The following is a 22,195-nucleotide window of genomic DNA, read 5'->3' on the forward strand; positions in this document are numbered from 1 at the left end:
GGCAGCACCCAGATCAAACACAAAACACACACACCAACACTGCCACAGTCAAATGTGCAAACAGTCCCATCTAGTCCTATTTAATATCATAAACAGCCTCAACAATTGAGGTCAGGTTTTGCTGCAAAGTGATGTAGCGCCCCCACCCCCTCCCCAACCCCCGGCCCGAGTTGTTCTGGATTTTAGAATTACAGGTAAGGAGACTTGGGAGCTTCTATAAAACAGATAAATTTGTATGGAAATGGGAACTATCTGTCCAAAATTTAAGAGACCTTCCCTTAGATATTACTGTTTTTGAAGAATTTTGACTCTTATATGAGAACCAGTGAAAGTTTAAATATTAGGCCAATAAACCTTTATTATTTAAACAGTTTTCATGGCATTTAAAAAATAAATTTAAAAAATAAATATTTGCATTATAGCAGAAAATCACATGTGTTGCATCACTCACTGTTACAATTTAATGACGAGATAACTAAGCATCAGCACCATAAAACTTAAAGATCTGTCTGCTAAGATTTGTCTCTTAAAATTCAAGTAAATGGTTCTGAAGCACTGAAAATACTCTTTAAATACCAACCTGCAGCATCAATAGTTTTAAAAGCTTTAACCCAATGATTGGTTCTCATAGTCAACGACTATATTTCCAGCAACTGGACAGAGTTCTTCCATTACTAAATATTAAGCTTTCTGACAACTTCCCATTTATCAATTATATCTCAAGACTCATAAAAAGAAAGAACTACATGTTAAATCAGGTAAATCCTATTCGTAATTTAGATTTGCACAAGAACATTATTCTAGCAAAAAAGCAAAGACTATATTTTCCACCATGCTAATTTTTTGCCTTCATAGATTGTCAGAATAAGATTTGTAATCTCAGTTCAAGTACAACCAGAGAAACTGCACTGGTATCAGAACATAACTATTTTATTACAAAACTTGAACATTATTTACAAAATGAAAAAATAATCAAATGACTATTGCAGGCCAAAGTTAAAGGCTTCTCATCCGTGATTGAAGAAAAATTAAGCAATATTTTCATGCACTCACACACCAGATCATTTGTGAAATATGCAAACTCTTAAAATTTATGTTAGTAAAACCTCAATGTAGTCACAATACTTGTATGTTTATTAGAAGATGGCAAAAAAAAAAACCATGGTTCTGTACAGTGTTTAATATTAACACAGTTTGTTCATTTCTTTTAATATTTTTTGGCTTTCATGAATACTCACTGCATCGAACATTTTGCAAGTAAGAATTATAATAGTACCTCTATCACCTTGCTGAATTCATCACCACAACAAAAACACAAATAATTAGTTTAATGCTTTTGCAGTAAACTGAATAGTTGTAACTCCAAAGTTATATTAAACTGAAGCCTTCATTGTGATCAATAGCTTGAATCAGTTTAGAGCGTAGAGTTTCTTTGTCTGTATATTTTGGAAGATCCAGAAGATTAAAACACGTATGGGAAACTGGGAGATATTCCTCACCACCTCCTGTTGACTGGATGACTAGTATTAGACTCTTCATACCAAGAATGGGAATGCGATCACTACCTGTCAAAAATACTGCCAAGAAAAGAATCACTGAGTGAACCAACTACTTTTATCAACAATAAAAGTGTTAAACAACAATATGGAGTATCAAGTTACTTAAACAATCACTTATAGCAAAGCTTTACAGTAACATTTGCTCTAAGGTAGCAATTTGTGGAAGCATGATTCTGAGATACATCCAGTCTTTTTTTCTCAGTATTTTTAATTTAAAAGTGTCATCTTAACATCAACACACAGAAAGGCTTAATATATGTTTGATACGTGAATGACTGCTGTCCTTAATAAAAACATTTTGGAAGCCCCTCTTTTTTGAAAAGAGTAATCATTTAAAGCTATTTATTTTAAAAAAATGCAGTTTTGATTATAATTCCTTTCCTATTTGTCTTGCCATCTTTAAACAAATTCATACTTGGAAGCCAAAATTAAAATTGCTTTAAGAATGACCTGTCATCCTATGATATGCAAAACAGACACAGATTAGGCATTAAGTTCAGGAACAGGAAAGTTCTATTTTCTACACCAACTACCAAAGTTTTCATACTGAAGCAAAGAAAGGAAACTGAAGACTGAAAACAGTTATACTGCAGAGATCTTTTTAAAATCTAAAGAATGTAGATTTTAAAAAATTACTCTGAAAATTAAAAACAGGACCTTGAATAATACAGAAAAACCCAACAAAGTGAATCAATTAGTCTAAGTTCAATAATTAGACTCCATTCTCATAAAACACAGAATTAGAAATACTTACACAAAAATTGTTTTTTCTTTTCCAATGGTAATTCGTGAAATACTTCCCAGAACATTTTTATTGTAGGATGTTCTGCCCAATATTCTCCTTTGTATTCTGTATTCTAAAAACAGCATAAACTTCTATTAATATTAAGGGATATTAGTTTTATCTTGAATCTGACAACTGGCTTCCTTAGCACAGAAAATTAATACTATCCAAGAGTTTGAAACTCATGTAATTCAGTTAATTATTACTTCCTGGGTATTTTGCAACTTGGAACTATTAGTTCCAGAGGAAAGGGAAGAAAATATGTATGAATCTGCAGAAACGTCTCCCATGCTCCCAATTCAAAGAACATGATGTGATAGTAATATCATTTTCCAAAGTAAATATCTAAAGGATAAACCAAAATTAATGAAAGGCTAGTGGACTATTCAAGTTTAACACTGAATTAATTATCTGTGACAATCATGAAATTTTCTTTCCCTATATCGAACACAAGTCATACGAATTATTTTGTATTATCCCATCTTCTCTTTAAAACATAAATGGTTCTAAGAGCAACACTAACAGTTTTCTGTGGTAGTTTCCAAGAGGCCCTCAAAGATCTCTGCCTCCTGCTATTCATAGCCATGTTCATCCTCCCCGCAACACTGAGTAGGCTTGACCTCATTAGGATAGTGCAGATGTGAGAATACATGACTTCTGAGGCTAGATCTTAAAAACTTGTATGGCTTTAGCTTTTTGATCACTCACCCCCAGGGGGAGCTAGCTGTCATTTCATGGAGACATTCAAACCACCCTACTCTCCTCCTCAAGCTGAGATTCTGAGGCCTTTGGTCCACAGCCGTGTGAGTGCGCCATCTTGGAAAGGGAACCCTATCCTTCAGCCATCTTCGGATGACTAAAAGCACCAGCTGGTACTTCGACTGCAACCTCATTAAAGATCTCCAAGTTTAAAATCACTGGACTAAACCACTTCTGAATTCCTGACCCACAGAAACTATGTGAGACAACAAATGTTCATCTTTAAGCCACTATGTTTTGGTGTAATTTGCAACAAAACAGCAAATATATTTCCCAAACACTCTTCCTTTCTTTGTTCATTGGATTAATTTTTACTTATCCTTTAGGTTCAGAAATAATGTCACCTAATTCATTCATTGGCTCATTAGACAAATATATAATGAGATTTAGTCAAAGTCGGGAGTCCTGGAGAAATTGCAGCGAACAAAGTTCTTACCTGGTAGAGATTCCCATTGAGTGAGAGGCTTTCCCTGTTTGTGTAGGTTTCGCCTTATGTATCATTCACTAAACTCTCTTCCTTTATATTCATCGCAGTTCAATTATTTAATGTTCAGCCTCCTTACCAGAGGAGAAAGACCATGTCTCAAGCTTATTTACTGCTGTCTTCCTAATCTCTTGCATAGTATTAGGCATCTAATAGAGGCTCACTAAAGATTTATTTTCAGGTTCTTGAATTTGGAGCTCTATTTGTAGCCATGATTATCTCAATGACTGAACTCAAGAAATCGACAACATATCTGCTATTAATTTACAAACAGATTTGGAGATAATGGCTTGAATTCTAGCAATCAGCTAAAGTATTAACTTGTTTGAATTGAAGATTATGAGTATGTTAGTGGGGAAATGAAAGGTGGTTGGCTAATTTTTTTTTTACTTCCTTTTTTTAAACCACAAGATGGTACTGGGGAAATGTGCACAGTCCTGTTGAAGAACATTTTAAGTCACAAATCATAATTAGTGAAATTATAATGAATCAGATCAGTGGGAGAAACTAAGTATACTAAGTACACTAAAATATACTTTAAAAAAGTGTCCTGTCTTACTGAATGAATGCTTCTATAACTTCAGACAAGGTTTTAAGTACTTGCTGAATGCCCTTCTAGGCTCTGGGAACACAGCAGTGAACAGACAAAAATCCTGACAACAGTGAACAGAGACAAAAATCCTGCCGTTATAGTGCTTACATTGGAGTGGGGAGTAAGGAGCAGCAGACAGTAAAGACAATTAAATAAAATTTTATTTAGTCAAATTTAGAGGAAAAAAAAGAGAAGGAAGATAGGGGGTATGTATGTGTGTGTACATATGCAATTTTTAATGGGTTATCCAATGAAGATCTCTGAAAAGATATAAAGACATAAAGGAAGTGACAAGAAGAAACATTTGAAATTATCAAGGTGAAGAGAATTCTAGGCACAGAAAACAGAAAGGCCACAGGACTAGAGTGTTCCTGGAGGGTTCCAGGCTCAGCGAAGAAGCCAATAAGGCTGAAGCATAGTGAGAGGAGGAATGAAAGATGAGACAAGAAGGATAAACTGTGTAGGATCTGAGGTGTGACAATTCTTAAGTCATCTTTCTTCTCTTTAGCAAATTAATTTACCTCCCAAAAGAAATCTTCAATCTCCTTCCTGGAGGATTCAAGCCTGCCTACCAGCTTTCTGAGTACCAGCCTCAGTTCTGCATGCTTTCCCAGATTCTAGAGCCTCTTTCCAGAGTTCTATTTTGCCAGACAGGAAAGGGGATGTGAGAGGTCTAGTAATTCCTTAAATTAGTTTTGAAGCAATTGTACTGCTTTCAGCCCAACCCTGTACCTCTGGTAACACAACGTGCTAATTCCTGTGCCTTTCACAAATTCTACAATGTGACAGGCTGCCTCTTGACAATCTAGTCCTCTGGAGGCTCAGAATTCAATTTTCTTTGTTCTAAGTCACTCATCCACCTATTTTCCATCTTCCAAAACTTTTTCTTCTCTTGTTCACTGTATTTTGGGGGAGGAGGTTAGTCCTATGTTTAGTCCTTTACTGTAATTCTAAAGAGATTCTGGGAGGGAGCAGAGAAAAATGTTTATTCCACTATTTTTAATCAGAAGTCCTATTTTTTTTTTAATTAAAAAAATTTTCCCTTAAATTCTTACACAGTAAAATTGACATTTTTTTACGTGTGTACAGTTCTACAAGTTTTAAACCACATATACAGGTAAACCACCACTACAGGGAGGACACTCAGCAACTCTGTCACCCTGAAGAACTCTCTCACGTTGCTCTCTGCAGTCACAGTCCCGCCTCATCCCTAGCCCCTGTCCAACACAGTGCCTGGCTTTTCAACACTGTCATATAAATGGAATCATACAGTATATAATATTCTGAGACTGACTTCTTTCACCCAGCATAAGGACTCAGAGACCTTTCAGGTGCTGAACGTATCAACAGTGCATCCAGTTTTAATGCACAATAGCATTTTTTTTTAAAACTTATAGTCAAATACACATAACATGAACATGAATACCATCAATACCAGAGACACAACCATCAACAAATTGTTTTCCTTTTGCTTTTCCATCTAAACAATATCATAGATTTGTTTTCCCCTACCTTTTCCAACTCCTTCCAATCATAATTTGTGTTTCCAATAACCATTGCTTGTAGTTCATTAGGCTGAAAGAGCTGAAGGACTTTTCCTCCACAGACCTTATGAAAGCCCGCATGAAAAGCATCAAACAAGGAAGCCACTGATTTATTGAATATGTAATCCACATAAGCATCAACAAACTCTTGTCTAGAAATGAAAAAGCACACATGCACAAAATATAAAAAAATTTTTTTATAGAGAATACATATTACAGTCTTATTAAACCTCTGAGTGTTAACTGTACTTTTTGTTATTTACGTACAAAACCGAGAAAGTTTAAGTAGGATTCAAGGGACAAAATCTTAATGAAGAAGTCTATTATTCTTTCTATATAAAAATCTGGTACATCTAGGAGGCATGTAGACAACCTCTCATTCACAGCCATTCTTAGCTTACTTCTAAGTGAAAGATGTCCTAATGGGAAGAATGATGATGCAAACGGCTATCAAAATTATTTTTAAATTATTCACAAATTATTGAGAATGTGTATGTATCACTCTGATCCATCCCTAAAAAGTATAAAGTTAAAAAATAATATAGGATTTTTAAAAAAGAGAGAGAGAGAGCACTTTGGGATTCGGACCGTTTCACAGATTGTACAGTCTGCTTTTCCTTGGGTTTCAAAGGAATCTGATAAAGCAATTTATTAAAAAACCCAAGAGGGGCATTTAGTATTCTTTCAGGATAACCATTAAAGACTACAAGTGAAGTTTCCTTTCAAGTGTATGTGTACATACATATAAATACACATACAGATGAACACTTCTGATGCTTTCCTCCCTGTTATGATACAAAAGGAAACAGTCATGAAAAAAGAAAACCCTTTACTCAGTAATTAGAACTACAGTCTTACTCCCATTTGTTCTGCTGGCCACAAACACTGTATGCAGCTATCTGGCTAAACCAATCATCAGAATGGGTGCTAAAGGATTTCAATATTTTACACTCTTGTTATCCAAATTAAAAAGGATGATTCTATAAATGGGAATACTGGTAAATTTAGTCATCTACAGATAATCACTTTAGCAAATTTTAAAATAATTCCAAATTCACTTTACAAAGAGAAAAAAAAAAGGTTAAAGGGGTCCATTATAAAATAAAATTGGTGGCCCTAAGGAAAAATCAATAGCATATGCTTATCAGTGTAAGGTTCTTATAAGAAGAAACAGGTAATTTCATAAGGCATAATTTTATAACTCAACTATTAGTCAAATTTATACTACTAATAGTTAAGTCTCCTAAGTACAAAAGGCTAAATTGTTTTTATGTGCTAACATTGTTGCATTCCACACTTTCATTATGCAACTAGGACTGGTGGTAAAAGATCAAAATTCTTTAAATTACTTCTAAACTAAATAATCTATATGAAATAATACTTGTTAGAAACTTAAAGAATTAGTGCAACAATAGGAACTTGAAAAGCTGAAAAAAATCTTTCTATATCATAGTCAAAGCTTTTCAAAACCAAGATTTTTTTAAAAAGTAGAAAGACCTAAAATTTTTCCACATTATTTTAAAAAGTTTTATTTTTACCAAAGAAATAACATACATTTTAAAATTGCAAATAGTAATAGTCCTAACAGCCAACATTTACTGAGCACATACACGTGCTAGGTACTATTCTAAGCATTTTAAAATTATGGCCACATTTAATCCTCAAAATAACCCCATGAAGTAGGTATAATATATCATCTCACCTTACAGAAAAAGAGACTGAGGCATGTAGACACCAACATATTAACCTAAAGTTACACAGCTTCTAAATAACAGAATCAGGATTATAATCATCTGGATCAAGTCTCTGGCAATTTGAAGAAAACTATTTGTTAACTGTTTGTCATTCCTTCTGGTATTTACCTTCAAACTTCAACAACAGAGTTCTGTTATTCCTTGATCTACCTTGATCTACAATTATAAAAATTATCTGATGAACTGAATACTGAATATTGGGTTAAATATTCATTGTTAACATTTTTAAATACTAAGTTAGGGAGTGTTCTACAATTACTTTTCTAAAGAAGAATTTTTGTGTCCCTCAGGTTGCTATCTCAACTCCAACTTCAACAGAAATGTCAATCTGCTTTAGATTCATTCAAATATACTAGGTTGCATTTTTTTCCTGAAGACATTCCTCCTGGAGCCCTCCATCTTCCTTATCTAACACAGATTGACAGTTATTTCTAAATCTTGTACACACCACTGTTTCTCTTTGCCTCTCATTTTTTTTTTTATCCCTTTTCCCTCATTCGTGGTTCAATTCCTTGTTTTGGTAGGACATATCCTCTAGTAACTTCTTGAGAAAATTGCATTGGAAGTAAATTCTCTGAGACTCTGCATATATAAAAAATTTTTACATAACACATACTTGTATGTATGGATATGAGAGTTGGACTATAAAGAAAGCTGAGCGCCAAAGAATTGATGCTTTTGAACTGTGCTGTTGGAGAAGACTCTTGAGAGTCCCTTCGACTGCAAGGAGATCAAACCAGTCCATCCTAAAGGAAATCAGTCCTGAGTGTTCACTGGAAGGACTGATGTTGAAGCTGAAACTCCAATACTTTGGCCACCTGATGCGGAGAGCTGACTCATTTGAAAAGACCCTGATGCTGGGAAAGACTGAGGGCAGGAGGAGAACGGGACGACAGAAGATGAGATGGTTGGATGGCATCATGGACTCAATGGACATGAGTATGAGTAAACTCCGGGAGTTGGTGATGGACAGGAAAGCCTGGCGTGCTGCAGTCCATGGGGTCGCAAAGAGTCAGACACGATTGAGCAACTGAATGGAACTGAACCACATACTTGGTAGTTTCAATATAGAACTCTGTTTAAAATAATTTTCTCCCAGAATGTTGATCTCCTAACTTCAGTGTTAATCTTTATAAATCTGATATTTTGATTCTTAATTCTTTGTGTATGGTCTATTTTTTTTTTCCCCTGGAAGGTTTCAGGGTTCGTTTTTTTTCAGGTTGTGAAATTTTGTGTAATTTTGCTTTGTATCATGGTTTTTTCATTTTCCATGCTGTCATTCTTAAAAGGCATGTCATTCAGTTCTGGAAATTTTCGGGGGTACCATTTGACAAATTTCATTCATCCCATTTCTTCCAATAAAATTTTTTCAGTTTTTAACATTATCCTCATGGCTGCTCCTCTTACCAGTTTGAGGATACTGATTTCAATTTTTATTGACGTTTCTTCATCCTGCACGGTTTTTGTTTCTCTGGCATTCTGTTTTATCATTTTGGTCTTTTCTGAAATATCTACTGATCTTTCATTATTCATTTACATTTAAAAGTTAGGAAGTTTTCCCAGAGAAGAATCTTCCAATACACAGTGTCAAGGAGAACAGAGCTGTAGACTTTCACTTAATCTTCGTGTTTTCACTTCAGTGCTTTGCCTAACTGTCCTCAAATCCACAGTTCCTTTAGTTTGATCGGTAAATTTCCAGTCTGCCCAGCTGGAGAGGGAAAGTTGCTAGGCCACATGTGCACTATGGGAAATAGATCTCTAACTGCTTCTTACAACAGCTAATCTCTGTTTCCAGCTTCCCCTTAAAATCCATACACTTTTTAACCTATATTTTTATTCTCAATGCCGGAACTATTGTTCTGCAATATGAACTGTCTGCCTGCATGGCTCCTAGTCCATCTCGTGCTGCAGCTTCTTCTGGCTGGCTGAAGTTAGGTACCACTGGTTTCTAGCTTCCAAAAATGTGTCTGTTGTCTCCTCTTCCTTCTCTTTGTTCCCGTTGATAATGATCTTTTTGTCCCTTTATTAATGTCTTACCAGGAGCAAAAGGAAGATTGATTACGTCCTTACCATTCAACGAGTAAATTTATCTGAGTAAAAACTTAAGACTGTGACATATTTCTAAATACAGAAGAAAATGCCTACTGAATCTTATTACTACCACTGATGCTGCTATAAGTCACTTACCGATTTTGTTTGTTAACAGCTGTGTCTGCACCATTTAGAACCAGTTCTTTCACTTCTGTTGCACCAAAGTTTTCAACTGTGATCTATTAATTTAAATTTTTAAAAAAAGTCAATGTCAGACTCAAAACTTATTATTTTATTAACCTATTATAATCTACCTTTCTCTCATTAAATATAAGAAATAATAAGTTTGAGGTAAAATTCTGGTAGCATAAGCTTATTTGTGAATTCTGCATGAAGACACAACTAGAAATTTTCATCTTCTCTAGCAGTTTGAAATCCTACCTTGATTAATTACAAATTAATAAGGTTTTGGTTTGTTAATAATAGGAAATTGAGTAATTATCCCGTAAAACTTCAGAAGGGTCACTATAGCAGTAAAATATTAGGAAGGATGTTTTCCTTGGACAAGTAATAGACTCCAAGTCAGAATGCATTCAATTTTGGAACAGCTATGCATTCTTCCCACATGACAGTTGCCACTCTGGTATTCCTTCTTGTTGCATTCTTAACTACAGGTGGTTCTTCCAGTTTGCCATTAATTTGGTTTATGAAGATTCATTTATTTTGAAATTTCTTATTTCCCTTACTAGTGTGCTCATTTTCCTATACAGGTTATCATTCCCTCCTTTGCATCTTTCCTCTTCCTATTCCCTCTTTTTTTGGGAATATTACTCTCTTCTATTAACATTATTTTTAGTACCTGTTTATAAAACACTATACTAGGAGTGGGATGATAAAAGATGAATAAATCCCTGCTCTGGAATTTGCTACCCAATAAAGAAGGAGAAATGTGATATGTAAACAACTCATTATTATAGTAAAATAAATGTTATAATAGAGACATGAACAAAATACTATTAGACCATGGAAGAAAGAAAGCTTACTTCTAACAGAGAAAGTGTAAGAAACCTTGAGGAAGAAATGTCATTTGAAAAGCATCTAAAAGCATGAGTAAGGCTCTGAAAGATTAGGAGAGAACTTCTGACTAAGGACAGGGATTGAACAAAAGGATAGACAGACCTAATATCAAAAAAATGCATGCCCCTAAAAAACAGGGAAGCTGAGGCATATAAAAGAATACTGTGAGACATGACAAAACTTAGTATGAATGGAAGGATACAATGGAAGTTAGAAAGCCAGATTACAAATGATTTGAAGTCCATTCTAAAGCTATTATTCTGTAAGTAGCAAAGAGCTGCTGAGTACATCTGGGAAAGAAACGACAGTGGGAAGGAATGTCTGAATTACTATAGCTCTTACTAAACATTCACAAACTTAATGACTGATCAATTAAATTGTTTAGAATTCAATGCTTCTGTCAATTGAGATGATCAGTAAAGATCCAAAGAAAACTGACAGGGTTATTAAGTGCATCAACTGAAAAGAAGAACTAAAATTTCATGGTAAATATGAATTCAAGGAGGACTTTTTCTTGAAAAAAGTTAAACATTACTAAAAAGAAATTAACCTATTTCCCTTTAAACCTATCAAATTTCTTACAACTGCACTATGTGCCAATTCTTAAAATGACCAAAGAATAGACAAACATTTTTGAGGGGGCACATAGTTTTTTTTTGGCAAACTGTATGATACAAGAATATGGCATCTTTTGTCAGCTTTGACTATAAAAACACAGTTTGAGGGTATGGGGGGCGAGGGGAGGAGGGCACATGAAGTTTTTGATAAGAATAGACAGGAAAAAAGAAAAACTGAAGGTTTTTACCATTTTCTCAAGAGTCTAATTTATAGTATTCAAACAGTTACTTCTGAAGTGCCTTATCATAATCCTTGCTGATTTTTCTCCTTTAATTATCAACTAGTCTACTTCTGCCAGATCCTCATTTATCAATGTTTCTGCATAAAGACTAGATGATTTATTGAACATCCCTCTCACTGAATTAAATTCTACATTTTTTTTAAGATTTGCAATTTCATTTTCCAAATAATATTTCAATGTATTTCCATTTATATTGCATCGCATCCAAGAGTAAGACAAACTTCACAAGGATGAATGTTAGTATAAAAGGGATGTCTGAGTGGGAATTAATATTTTAGATGGCAAATTCATTAGTGGATATTCTCCCATTACAATAACCTCTGTTTCTCTATTCTTGTGATTGCAGACTCAAAAAATGAACCCTTGTATAAAGAGGACCCCTTGTATCTGTAAAGATCTTTAGTATAATGTTAAACAACACAGGCTTATTCAGTCACAGAGCTGGATACAAATACTATCTCTGAAATGCAACAACTGTTTTCAGTTTTCTCATCTGTAAAATAAGGATAATAATACCCATCTCTTGGGATTATGAGGATTAAATGAAATAATGCATGTGACTAGCATATAGTTAATGCTCAATAAATGTTAGCTAAAGGGTTCTTTAAGAATTCCATTCATCAAGATAAAAACCATAAGGCATAGCTGATAAATAAAAGGGATTATGAACAATCAAGCTACTACTCTATGTCTTTTCATCTTACCGTAAAATTAAGACAAAATGTCTCTTCAACATCATCCTCGGGATAGTCCAGTAGTTGTTGCATGCTTCTGAAAAACAATATGTATGTTGCTCTGAAGTAAAATATAATTGTGTATTTTGACTAGTTAGCCTATGACTAGGTATATATTTCTCACTCATTCTTGGTCAAATCCTTTTGCTAATTTGTACTTTTATGTTTGTTTCAGAATGGTGGTTGTACAAGCAAATCTACAAACAATGTTGAAGAAAAAAAAAACTAAGATTTTTATCTCTTCCTTTGAATACAAAGGCCATGTATCCACCCATTTTCAATACTTGTTCTTACATATAAGTTTTAGGGCTTCCCTGGTAACTGAGATGGTGAAGAATCTGCCTGCAACGCAGGAGACCCAGGTTCAATCCCTCGGTCATGAAGACCCCCTAAAACGGCAACCCATTCCAGCATTCTTGCCTGAATAATCCCATGGACAGAGGAGCCTGGTGGGCTGCAGTCCATGGGCTTACAAAGAGTTGAACACAACTGAGTGACTGGCAAATTTATAAACAATGCTGAAGAGAAAAAAATTAAGGTTTTTACCTCTTCCTTTGAATACAAAGGCCATGTATGCACCCATTTTCAATACTTGTTCTTACATATAATTTTTTATTCCATTTAATGTAATAAAAAGAAACTACATATTCTACCTAGGAATGAAGGCGATTAGAAGTAAACATCCAAATAAATTATTTAACTACATTCAGGAAACATTACCTTCCTAAATTTATTATCTGATATTCACAAAGTATTGTTAAACTAAAAATTTAGCACATGGCTTTATACATATAACTCTTTCAGTAGAAAATTCTCACAATGGCTTTTTCCTTTATTAGAAGGGCTATTAGTTTATTTTGGAAATTCAACAAGAACAGAAACATAATTATTCCTAAAAACAAAACTTCCATACCTCCCCCATTTCCTATTTTCTAAACCCCATTCTTGCCACTTTTTACAACTAACCTCCCAACATCAGGTACCAGTTCTTTCAAATCTTCCAGGGATGGCTTCTTTTTCAGCAGTTTCTTATATAAAGCCAAAGGAAAATGGAGGTCCACAATAGTAAAATTATAAATTGCTAATCCACAGATAACACCAATCAAGTGGAATAAATCGCTGTCTTCAAATGTCTGAAAATACAGAAAAAAATTAATGAATAACAAGAAAAAAGTTCATTCTCATTCCTATCTCCCTGGGGCAATATTATTTTTAGTATTTTTGCACATTTTCATTCAATGTACTTTCTAGGAGAGACAAAATTAAAATCTAGTTGAGATGATACTATATATATAATTTCACAACTAACTTTACCCCCAGAAATATAATCATTTTCATATCACTAAGCATTATATTTTTTTCCCAAAAAGCCAATAAAATTTTATTTTATTTTTTAAATTTTTTTAAGCATTATATTAATAAATGATTACTAGAACTTTTTTCTGATTTAAAAAATTATACACATTCAAAATTTGAAAAATAAAAAGCTTATGGAAGAAACTGAATTAAACACCCGTAACTCAATCACTTAGAAACACCCGGGACAATGATTTTAAAAGTTTTTAATGTATTTCCGTCTACTGTAAGTTCAGAAAAATAATATAAAACATATTCAAGGTTTTCTCATTTTTCTAATTACAACACAAGTATTTTCTTATGTCATTACTCTTCTAGAACATGATTTTTAATGGCTGCATATTAATCACATAAAAGTATCATGGCTTGCTAAATTAGCTATTAAGGCTTGCTAAATTAGCTATTAATAACTATAGTTGGACATCTAGATGATTAAAATATTAAAAACAATGCTTGTTTCCTTCAGTAATCTTTAAAGAATTAAAGATTTAATAATTTTTAAAGAATTAATATATGATCACAGGAAATTGTGAGCATGTAATTAACAGCAAGAAAATTTTAAATTAGATCTGGGGCTCCAGGCACAGTTCATTCACTATCGAGTCTCAGTGTTCTCAAGACAAAAGCTGTATTAATCTCATAAGGTTATTGGTGAGGATTAAGTGGAATAATATATGTAAAATACTTTTAGCATAGTTCTTACAGCACACAGTAAAGGTTCAATAAATATTCTAATTAGCTAGTAATTTTCAAAATAAGATGGGTATCTTTTTTGCATATATATATATGTATATGTATATGTACTGGTTCATAGTTTGGAATATTTCCATAGAAGAAATTCTGCTTTGCAAGGAAGAATTTCAAAGTCAAAGGAATGCTAAGCATACCATAAAAACTCTTTTCCTCCACCACTGTTCTAGCTTATACTGCCACTGTAGTTCAGGAAAATGACTACCTTTCCACATTTTCATCTAAATACACACATAAAATATATTTGAGTTAAAAGTTGTTTCACTGTACATTTTTGACTACTAGTGATACTAAAAATTATAGATTTGTGTGTGCTTCTGAAAAGTCTTTTTGTGTACTTGGCCCATTTATCTTTTAGGGGCTAGTGTTTTCTTATATGTTTATATTTGAATACATCATATGTATGTACTGTGTCATATTCAGTACATACATGCCTTTTATGTTTTGTTATCTCATATTTTTCATTGGTCAGATTTATCTTTTTCTTCTGTGATGTCCCTACATTGTATCAAAGTTCAAAAATTCCTTAAATAGGGCAGACTGAACATGTGTTAATATCTCTTCTTCCAGAAAGCCCTCTAGATGAGAACACAGGAATAAATGGCATAAATTCACAAGAGAAAAGAATAGGGAAGAGTTTCAACAGCACAAAAGAGATCTCATTATCTCAAAATATGAAAAATAAATCGCTGGTTTGATTTGGTAAAGCAGAAGAAATGGAAACAGTAGCTTGTAGAGAAAGCCAGTAAAAAAACAAGCTCATCTACGCCGTAAGCTCAGAACCGACAGGGCCAGTCTCTCCCTGTGAAGTCAGAGGTGCTCCGGCAGCTCAGCCAGTAAACCCTAACTCTTGAGAGTCAAGTATCAGAGAGGGGTTGAAAACAGGATGGTTGACGGAAGAGGCCTTTGACTTTCTAGAAAGGATGAATCAAAGCAGCTCTGGAATCTGAGACAACTGATGCTTGGGGTCCTGCTTCAAAAACAAAGGGATCAAATGGAAGTCTACACAGTGAACAACAGGAATCCTAGCTTCCCTTTCCAGTGTCTAGAACACTACTAGAACATTGTAGCCAGGGCTACAACCTTCCCTGTAAACACAAACAGTAAAAAACTTAAACATGTTGACATATGCAGGTTCATTCTTGAAAGACCCCTACCTAATCACTTTACGAGTGGGGTCCATAAACATAAATGTGCATATGCCCATACACAAAAGTATCTAGGTAGCATTTCAGTGTCACATTCTAAAATAATAAACAGCCAAGAATTATAAGGAAAAGACAAAAGAGACAAACACAAGAAAACTGGATGAATAAGAAACAAAACCAATAAATGATGAATTTTAAATGGTTACATTTTAAAAGAATAAAGTCATAAAATAAACCTTTACAGGACATAATGGAATGAAACCAGAAATCGACATCAAAAGGAAATGTGGAAAATTAACAGAGATGTGGAGATTAAATAACACACTTTTAAAAACCCATTAGTCAAAGAAGGTACCACCACAAGGGCAATCAGAGAATACTTGGACTCCTAAAAATGAAAACACATCATCAAAAAACTTATGGAAGACAGGGAAAGCAGTGTTCAAAAACAAATTTTTATAGTTATAAGCATCTAAATTTAAAAAGAAACAATACCTCAAATAAATAACTTTATATCCTAAGGAACTACAAAAAGAAGAGTAAACCAAACTCAATCCTAGCAGATAGGGAAAATAATAAAGGTTAAAGTGGAGATCAACAAAATTAACAAACCTCTACTAGAGTGACCAAGAAAAAAACAGAGAAAACTTACTAGATTCAGGACTGAAAATGTGGACATTAACTACTGATTGTATTAAAAAAAAAGGATTATAAGACAATAATGAGTAATTAGGCCACAACTATGAATAACCGAATGCCACCAAAATAGATAATATAGATGAAATGGATAAATTTCTACAAACACACAAACTTACATAAGAAGAATTAGAAAACCTAAAGAAACTTTTAACGAGAGATTGAACCATCAATCAAACACCTTCCAACAAAAGCCTGAGACCAGATTCTACCAAACATTTAGAAGAATTAACATCAATCTCAAAGTCTTAGAAAAGGAAGAGAAGGGAACAGTTCTTAACCTCATTCTGTGAGGTTAGGGATACCATGATAACAAAGCCAGACAGAGACATCTCTCTCACACACACACACCCCAAAGAAAACCATAAAGCAGTATTCGTAATAACAGAATAATTGTCAACAGAATACTAGCAAACTGAATCCAGTAGCATATAAAAAGAATTACACACCATGACCAAGTCCAGGAATGCAAGGTGGTTGAACATAAGAAAATCAACCAATGTAATACATCACATAATGGAACGAAGGAAAGAAACCACAAGATCACCTCAACTGATGCAGAAGAAAAAAAAAAATCTGAAAAATAAACGTCCCAATCAAAAAGTGGGTCAAAGAACTAAACAGACATTTCTCCAAAGAAGACATACAGATGGCTAACAAACACATGAAAAGATGCTCAACATCACTCATTATCAGAGAAATGCAAATCAAAACCACAACGAGGTACCATTACACGCCAGTCAGGATGGCTGCTATCTGAAAGTCTGCAAGCAATAAGTGCTGGAGAGGTTGTAGAGAAATGGGAACCCTCTTACACTGTTGGTGGGAATGCAAACTAGTACAGCCACTATGGAGAACAGTGTGGAGAATCCTTAAGAAACTGGAAACAGAACTGCCATGTATGACCTAGCAGTCCCACTGCTGGGCATACACCCTGAGGAAACCAGAACTGAAGAGACACGTGTATCCCAATGTTCATCGCAGCACTGTTTATAATAGCCAAGACATGGAAGCAACCTAGATGTCCATCAGCAGACGTATGGGTAAGAAAGCTGTGGTATATATACACAATGGAATATTACTCAGCCGTTAAAAAGAATACATTCGAATCAGTTCTAATGAGATGTATGAAACTGGAGCCTATTATACAGAGTAAAGTAAGCCAGAAAGATAAACACCAATACAGTATACTAATGCATATGGAATTTAGAAACATGGTAACAATAACCCTGTATGCGAGACAGCAAAAGAGACACAGATATAAAGAACAGACTTTTGGACTCTGTGGGAGAGGGTGAGGGCAGGATGATATGGAAGAATAACACTGAAACATGTAAATTATCATGTGTGAAATGAATTGCCAATCCAGGTTCTGTTTCTTTTTTTTATCTAATGGCCCTGCCTAGAACTTCCAATGTTTTCAAATGCAAATAGTGAGAGTGGACACACTTCTCAATTTTTCCTGATCTGAGTGGAATGTCAGCTGTGGATTTTCATAAACTCCTTGAGTCATGTTAAGGAAATTCACTTATATGCCTAGTTTGTTGAGTTTATTTATCATGAACGGATGTTAGATTTTTTTTTTCAGTTTTATTTATTAACTTTTTAACTTTACAATATTGTATTGGTTTTGCTATACATTGACATGAATCTGCCATGGGTGTACATGTGTTCCCCCCTCCCACGACCCTCCCCATCCCATCCCTCAGGGTCATCATAGCGCCCAGCCCCAAGCACCCTGTATCATGCATTGAACCTGGATTAAGAAAACAATTCCAGTTACAGCAGCATCAAAAAGAACAAAATAATTAGAAATAAATTTAACCACGGAAGTGTAAGACTTGTACACTGAAAACTACAAAATGGTGCTGAAAGAAATTAAAAGACCTAAATAACTGGAAAGATATCCCATGTCCATAGACTAGAAGATAATACTCCCCAAACTGATGTACAGATTCATTGTATTCTCTATCAAAATCTCAATGGTCTTTTTTTTTTTTTTTTTTGCAGAAATGGAAAGCTAACTGTAAAATTCATACAGAATTGCAAAGGATTCCTAATAGTCAAAAGAATCTTGAATAGGAAGAAAGTAGGAGGACTCAATGTGTGAGCAATTTGAAAATCTACAAAGCTATAGTAAACAAGACAGTGTAGTAGTAGCATAAGAACAGACATATACATCATCTGAATAAAATTGAGAGTCCAGAAATAAATCCATATAATGATAGACAATTAATTTTCAACAAGGATGCCAAGACTACTCAATGGGGAAATATTAGTCTCTTTAATAATGGTGAGACAACCAGGTATTAACATACAAAGAATGAAGCTGCATTCTTACCTCAAACCATAGTCAAATGAACTCATGATCTATCAAAGACTAAATATAACAGCAAAAACTATAAAACTCTTATAAGAAAACTCAGGGGTAAATCTTCATGGCCTTGAATTTGTACATGGTTTCTGAATTGTAACACCAAAAAGCACAAGCAACAATACATGAAACAGATCCAGAAAAGACTTCACCAGTATTTAAAACTTTTGATACCAAAGGACATGATCAAGAAAGTGAAAAGTTAATTCACATAGTGGGAGAGAGTATTTGCAAATCATGTATTTCTCAAAGATCCAGTATCCAGAATACATAAAAGAACTCTTAAAATAGCCACAACAATAAAAATCCAACTTAAAAACGACATTTTGCTAAAGAAGGTATACAAATGGCCAAATACATCATTAGTCAGCAGAGGATGCAAACTGAATCACAATGAGATACCACTTCAAACCCACTACAGTAAGAAGAAATAAATACATGCATAAAATACATTTTTAAATATATTTTTTAAAAAAAGAAAGTAGCAAAGGTTGAAACTGGAATCCTCATATATTCCTAATGGAAATGTAAAATGGTTCAGCCATTGTGGATAACAATCTGGTGGTTCCTCAAAAAGTCAAACAGAATTATCACATCACCTAACAATTTCACTCATAAGTACATATTCAAAATAATAGCAAACAATAACTTGCACACAAGTTTTCATACTAGTACTAGTCAAGAGTATTTCACCAAAAGAGGTAAACAACCCAAAATGTCCATCAACTAAGGAAGGAAAAAACGGATGTGGTACAGCTATGCAACGGAGTATTATTCAGCTGCAAAAGGGAATAAAGTACAGACACATGACACAATGGATGAGCCTTGGAAACTTCATCCTAAATGAGAGAAGTCAGATACCAAAGGCCATTAAATTATACGGTTTCCATTAACAGCAAATATCAAGAACAGACAAACCCATGGAAGTAAGATAGTAAAGCAGCGATTGTCTGAGGCTGAAGGGATACAGGGAGAAACTGCTTATGTCTACAAGCTTCATTTTGAGGTGATAGAACCAGATAGTGGTGAGGGCTGCACAACACTGTGAATGTACTAAATGCCCCTGAACTGTGTATTTAAAAAATTCTTAAAAGGAAGAAGTTAGTTATGTAAATTTTACCTCATTAAAAAATAATATTAAATTAAAAAGAACACACAGCCCTCTGCATTCCTCCCTCCTTCCTACACCTTCTCTGAGGCGGTGATCCAGTATGTCTGGGGCTGAGCTTTTAGCCAAGGTAGCCAGCAGACTAGCTACTTACTGTGAAGTTTTTCACTAGTGACTTAAGTGAAAAGGAGAAGGCCAAAGTAAACTCTGTAGTGTTTGTACAGAATTAGATGTATCAGTATCATCTCATGGTTTTACATGTGTGTATACGTACATGTACACATAAATATCCATAATATGTTGAAAGCCAGGAGATATGTGCCATGTGAGATACATACATATAGTTAATAGTTTTGTCTGCTGTGAGACTCTGAAAGCAATGATCCTTGGTACCAATGAGTACACTTAGCATCCACAATTGTATTTCTAAATACCATTTTATACTTAAAGAAGTCAGGGTCCTTAGAAGAAATGGCTAGTGTCAGGACTAGGGTATGGAATACAGAAAACCAGCATGGAACATTTTCTGTACCAAACTGTATACCAAAAGTAAAGAATAATGAAAGAAAAATGGGGACATGTCAAAAGTACACTAAGAAGGAGTCGGCTCTATGGGGCTCCTATTGCCCAAGTCAAGATATAATTGAAAAGGTAAGAGAGATCCACTCCCTTGGGTTATTATTTCACTCTTTCTCCTTTCTCCTTCAAGATTCCAACAACCTTCCCCGTACTCTAACCTTCTAACAAACATGCATCTTATTTCACTGTGAAGTAGAAATAACTCTAAGTGAACTTTCACAGCCTCCCACCATCAAATCTAACGCATCTTATTTCACTGTGAGGTAGAAATAACTCTAAGTGAACTTTCACAGCCTCCCACCATCAAATCTAACCAAGAGATTTGTATTTACATATACGTTTGGCTCTGCCTCATGGTATTAGTGATCTGTGTCTAACACAGGCCGATCTCCACAAGACACCCAACTCTATCCTTTCTTCACAACTCAAGGACGCTGCTCCTGCAGTTGATAACCCCTCTCGCATGACTGCTTTTCTACTTTCCAAGTAATTAATCACAACAACAAGTAAACATGCTTCACTTTCTCTTGTAAATAAAGTACCCTTTCTTGATGGAGGAAAAAATATGTATAGTATACCATTTCTTTAAAAAAAATACTACTTATTTTAAAATACTTTAAGACTCCCAAGAAATTACAGAAATAGTACAGTATATATTGTACCCTTTACTCAGATTTCCCCAATGATAACAGCATAAATAACCAAGAACCTGACACTGGTACTTATATTTATTTTTTCAAAAAAGGATAAACCATAACATTTCTTTTCAAAAAATACCTTTAAGAAGAGGGAGGAAATACAGTGGAGAGGATAGAAACAAAAGCTACACTTCTTTTAGATAGCTTATTTTGTAGACTTGACTTTGGAGCTATATAAATATTTCATATAATTATAAAACTAAATTAAATTTAAATAAGCAATCCCTGAAAATCAAAATTAAATTCTACAAGTTAACCTAAGTATGTATCCACTTGATATAATGATATAGAGTGTACCAATTTCAAGTGATATCAAAATAGTTATTTGATTGCTTCTCTCCTAGGGTATACTCAACGGGCAAAAAACCCAGAAAATACTTAAAACAGAACTACAGTTGACCCTTGAACATCTCAGGGGTTAGGAACGCTGATCCCCTGTGCAGTCAAAAACTTGAGTATAATCTTCTAGCTAGTCTTCTATCTGCAGACTCAACCAACTGAGGATAGTATAGAATCACAGTATATATTTGTTGAAAAGAATCTGCATATAAGTGAAAATACACAGTTCAAATCTCTATTGTTCAAGAGTCAACTGTATTTTCAGCTATCATAATACTGGTTGAAAGGCTGATATTGTTAGGCAGTAATGTACAAGTCTGGAACATTTTATCATACCAAGTACACCAGGAAGCAAGGAAATTACTTAAAAGAGTATTAGTGCTGAGATACTCCGTCGTGTCTGACTCTCTGTGACCTCATGGACTGCAGTAGACCACCAGACTTCTCTGTCCATGGGATTATTGCAGGAAGAATACTGGAGTGGAGTGTCATTCACTCCAGGGGATCTTCCCAACCTAGGGACTGAACCCATGTCTCTTACATCTCCTACATTGGCAGGAGAATTCTTTACCCCTAGTACCACCTGGGAAGCCTGAGTATTATTATCTGGGAAGCAGAGTATAAAGACTGTATCAAAAGGACTCAGGTGCCAAGTTGAAGAGCTCTCCTGACAAAAACAGGATAATATCTGTAAAGATAATAACTGCAATGGATTGAAGGGCTTCCCTAGTGGCTCAGCAGGAAAGAATCCACCAGAGATGCAAGAGACGTAGGTTTGATCCCTGGGTTGGGAAGATCTCCTGGAGTAGGGCATGGTAACCCACTCCAGTATTCTCGATGGAATAATCCCACAGACAGAAGCCTGTTGGGCAATGAATGGTCTGTGGAGTTGCAAAGAGTTGGACACAACTGAAGCGACTGAGCACAGCATACAGCAACGGACTGAAAAACATCAAATATGTTTAACCCA

The 22,195-nt window shown here is 34.6% G+C and overlaps 1 protein-coding gene across 4 annotated transcripts in view; it reads right to left on the reverse strand.

Annotated features, from left to right (window-relative positions):
• Positions 1-914: 914 nt before the first annotated feature.
• HERC4 (HECT and RLD domain containing E3 ubiquitin protein ligase 4) overlaps positions 915-22,195 on the reverse strand; it is a 132,498-nt gene continuing 111,217 nt past the window's right edge. For 3 of the 4 annotated variants that reach the window (XM_065922430.1, XM_065922429.1, XM_065922431.1), the window contains 6 exons: positions 13,144-13,310; positions 12,148-12,214; positions 9,664-9,746; positions 5,691-5,874; positions 2,314-2,416; positions 915-1,577 (listed from right to left, as the gene is read on the reverse strand). In XM_065922430.1, the coding sequence (XP_065778502.1) occupies positions 1,369-1,577; positions 2,314-2,416; positions 5,691-5,874; positions 9,664-9,746; positions 12,148-12,214; positions 13,144-13,310 (813 nt within the window). In that variant the 3' untranslated portion in view covers positions 915-1,368. Of the gene's footprint in view, positions 1,578-2,313; positions 2,417-5,690; positions 5,875-9,663; positions 9,747-12,147; positions 12,215-13,143; positions 13,311-22,195 lie in introns of those variants that run through there. The other variant, XM_065922432.1, reaches the window with a different exon arrangement.

The sequence above is a fragment of the Muntiacus reevesi genome, chromosome 2 (assembly GCF_963930625.1).
Source record: "Muntiacus reevesi chromosome 2, mMunRee1.1, whole genome shotgun sequence".
In the NCBI taxonomy this organism is placed as follows: Eukaryota; Metazoa; Chordata; class Mammalia; order Artiodactyla; family Cervidae; genus Muntiacus; species Muntiacus reevesi.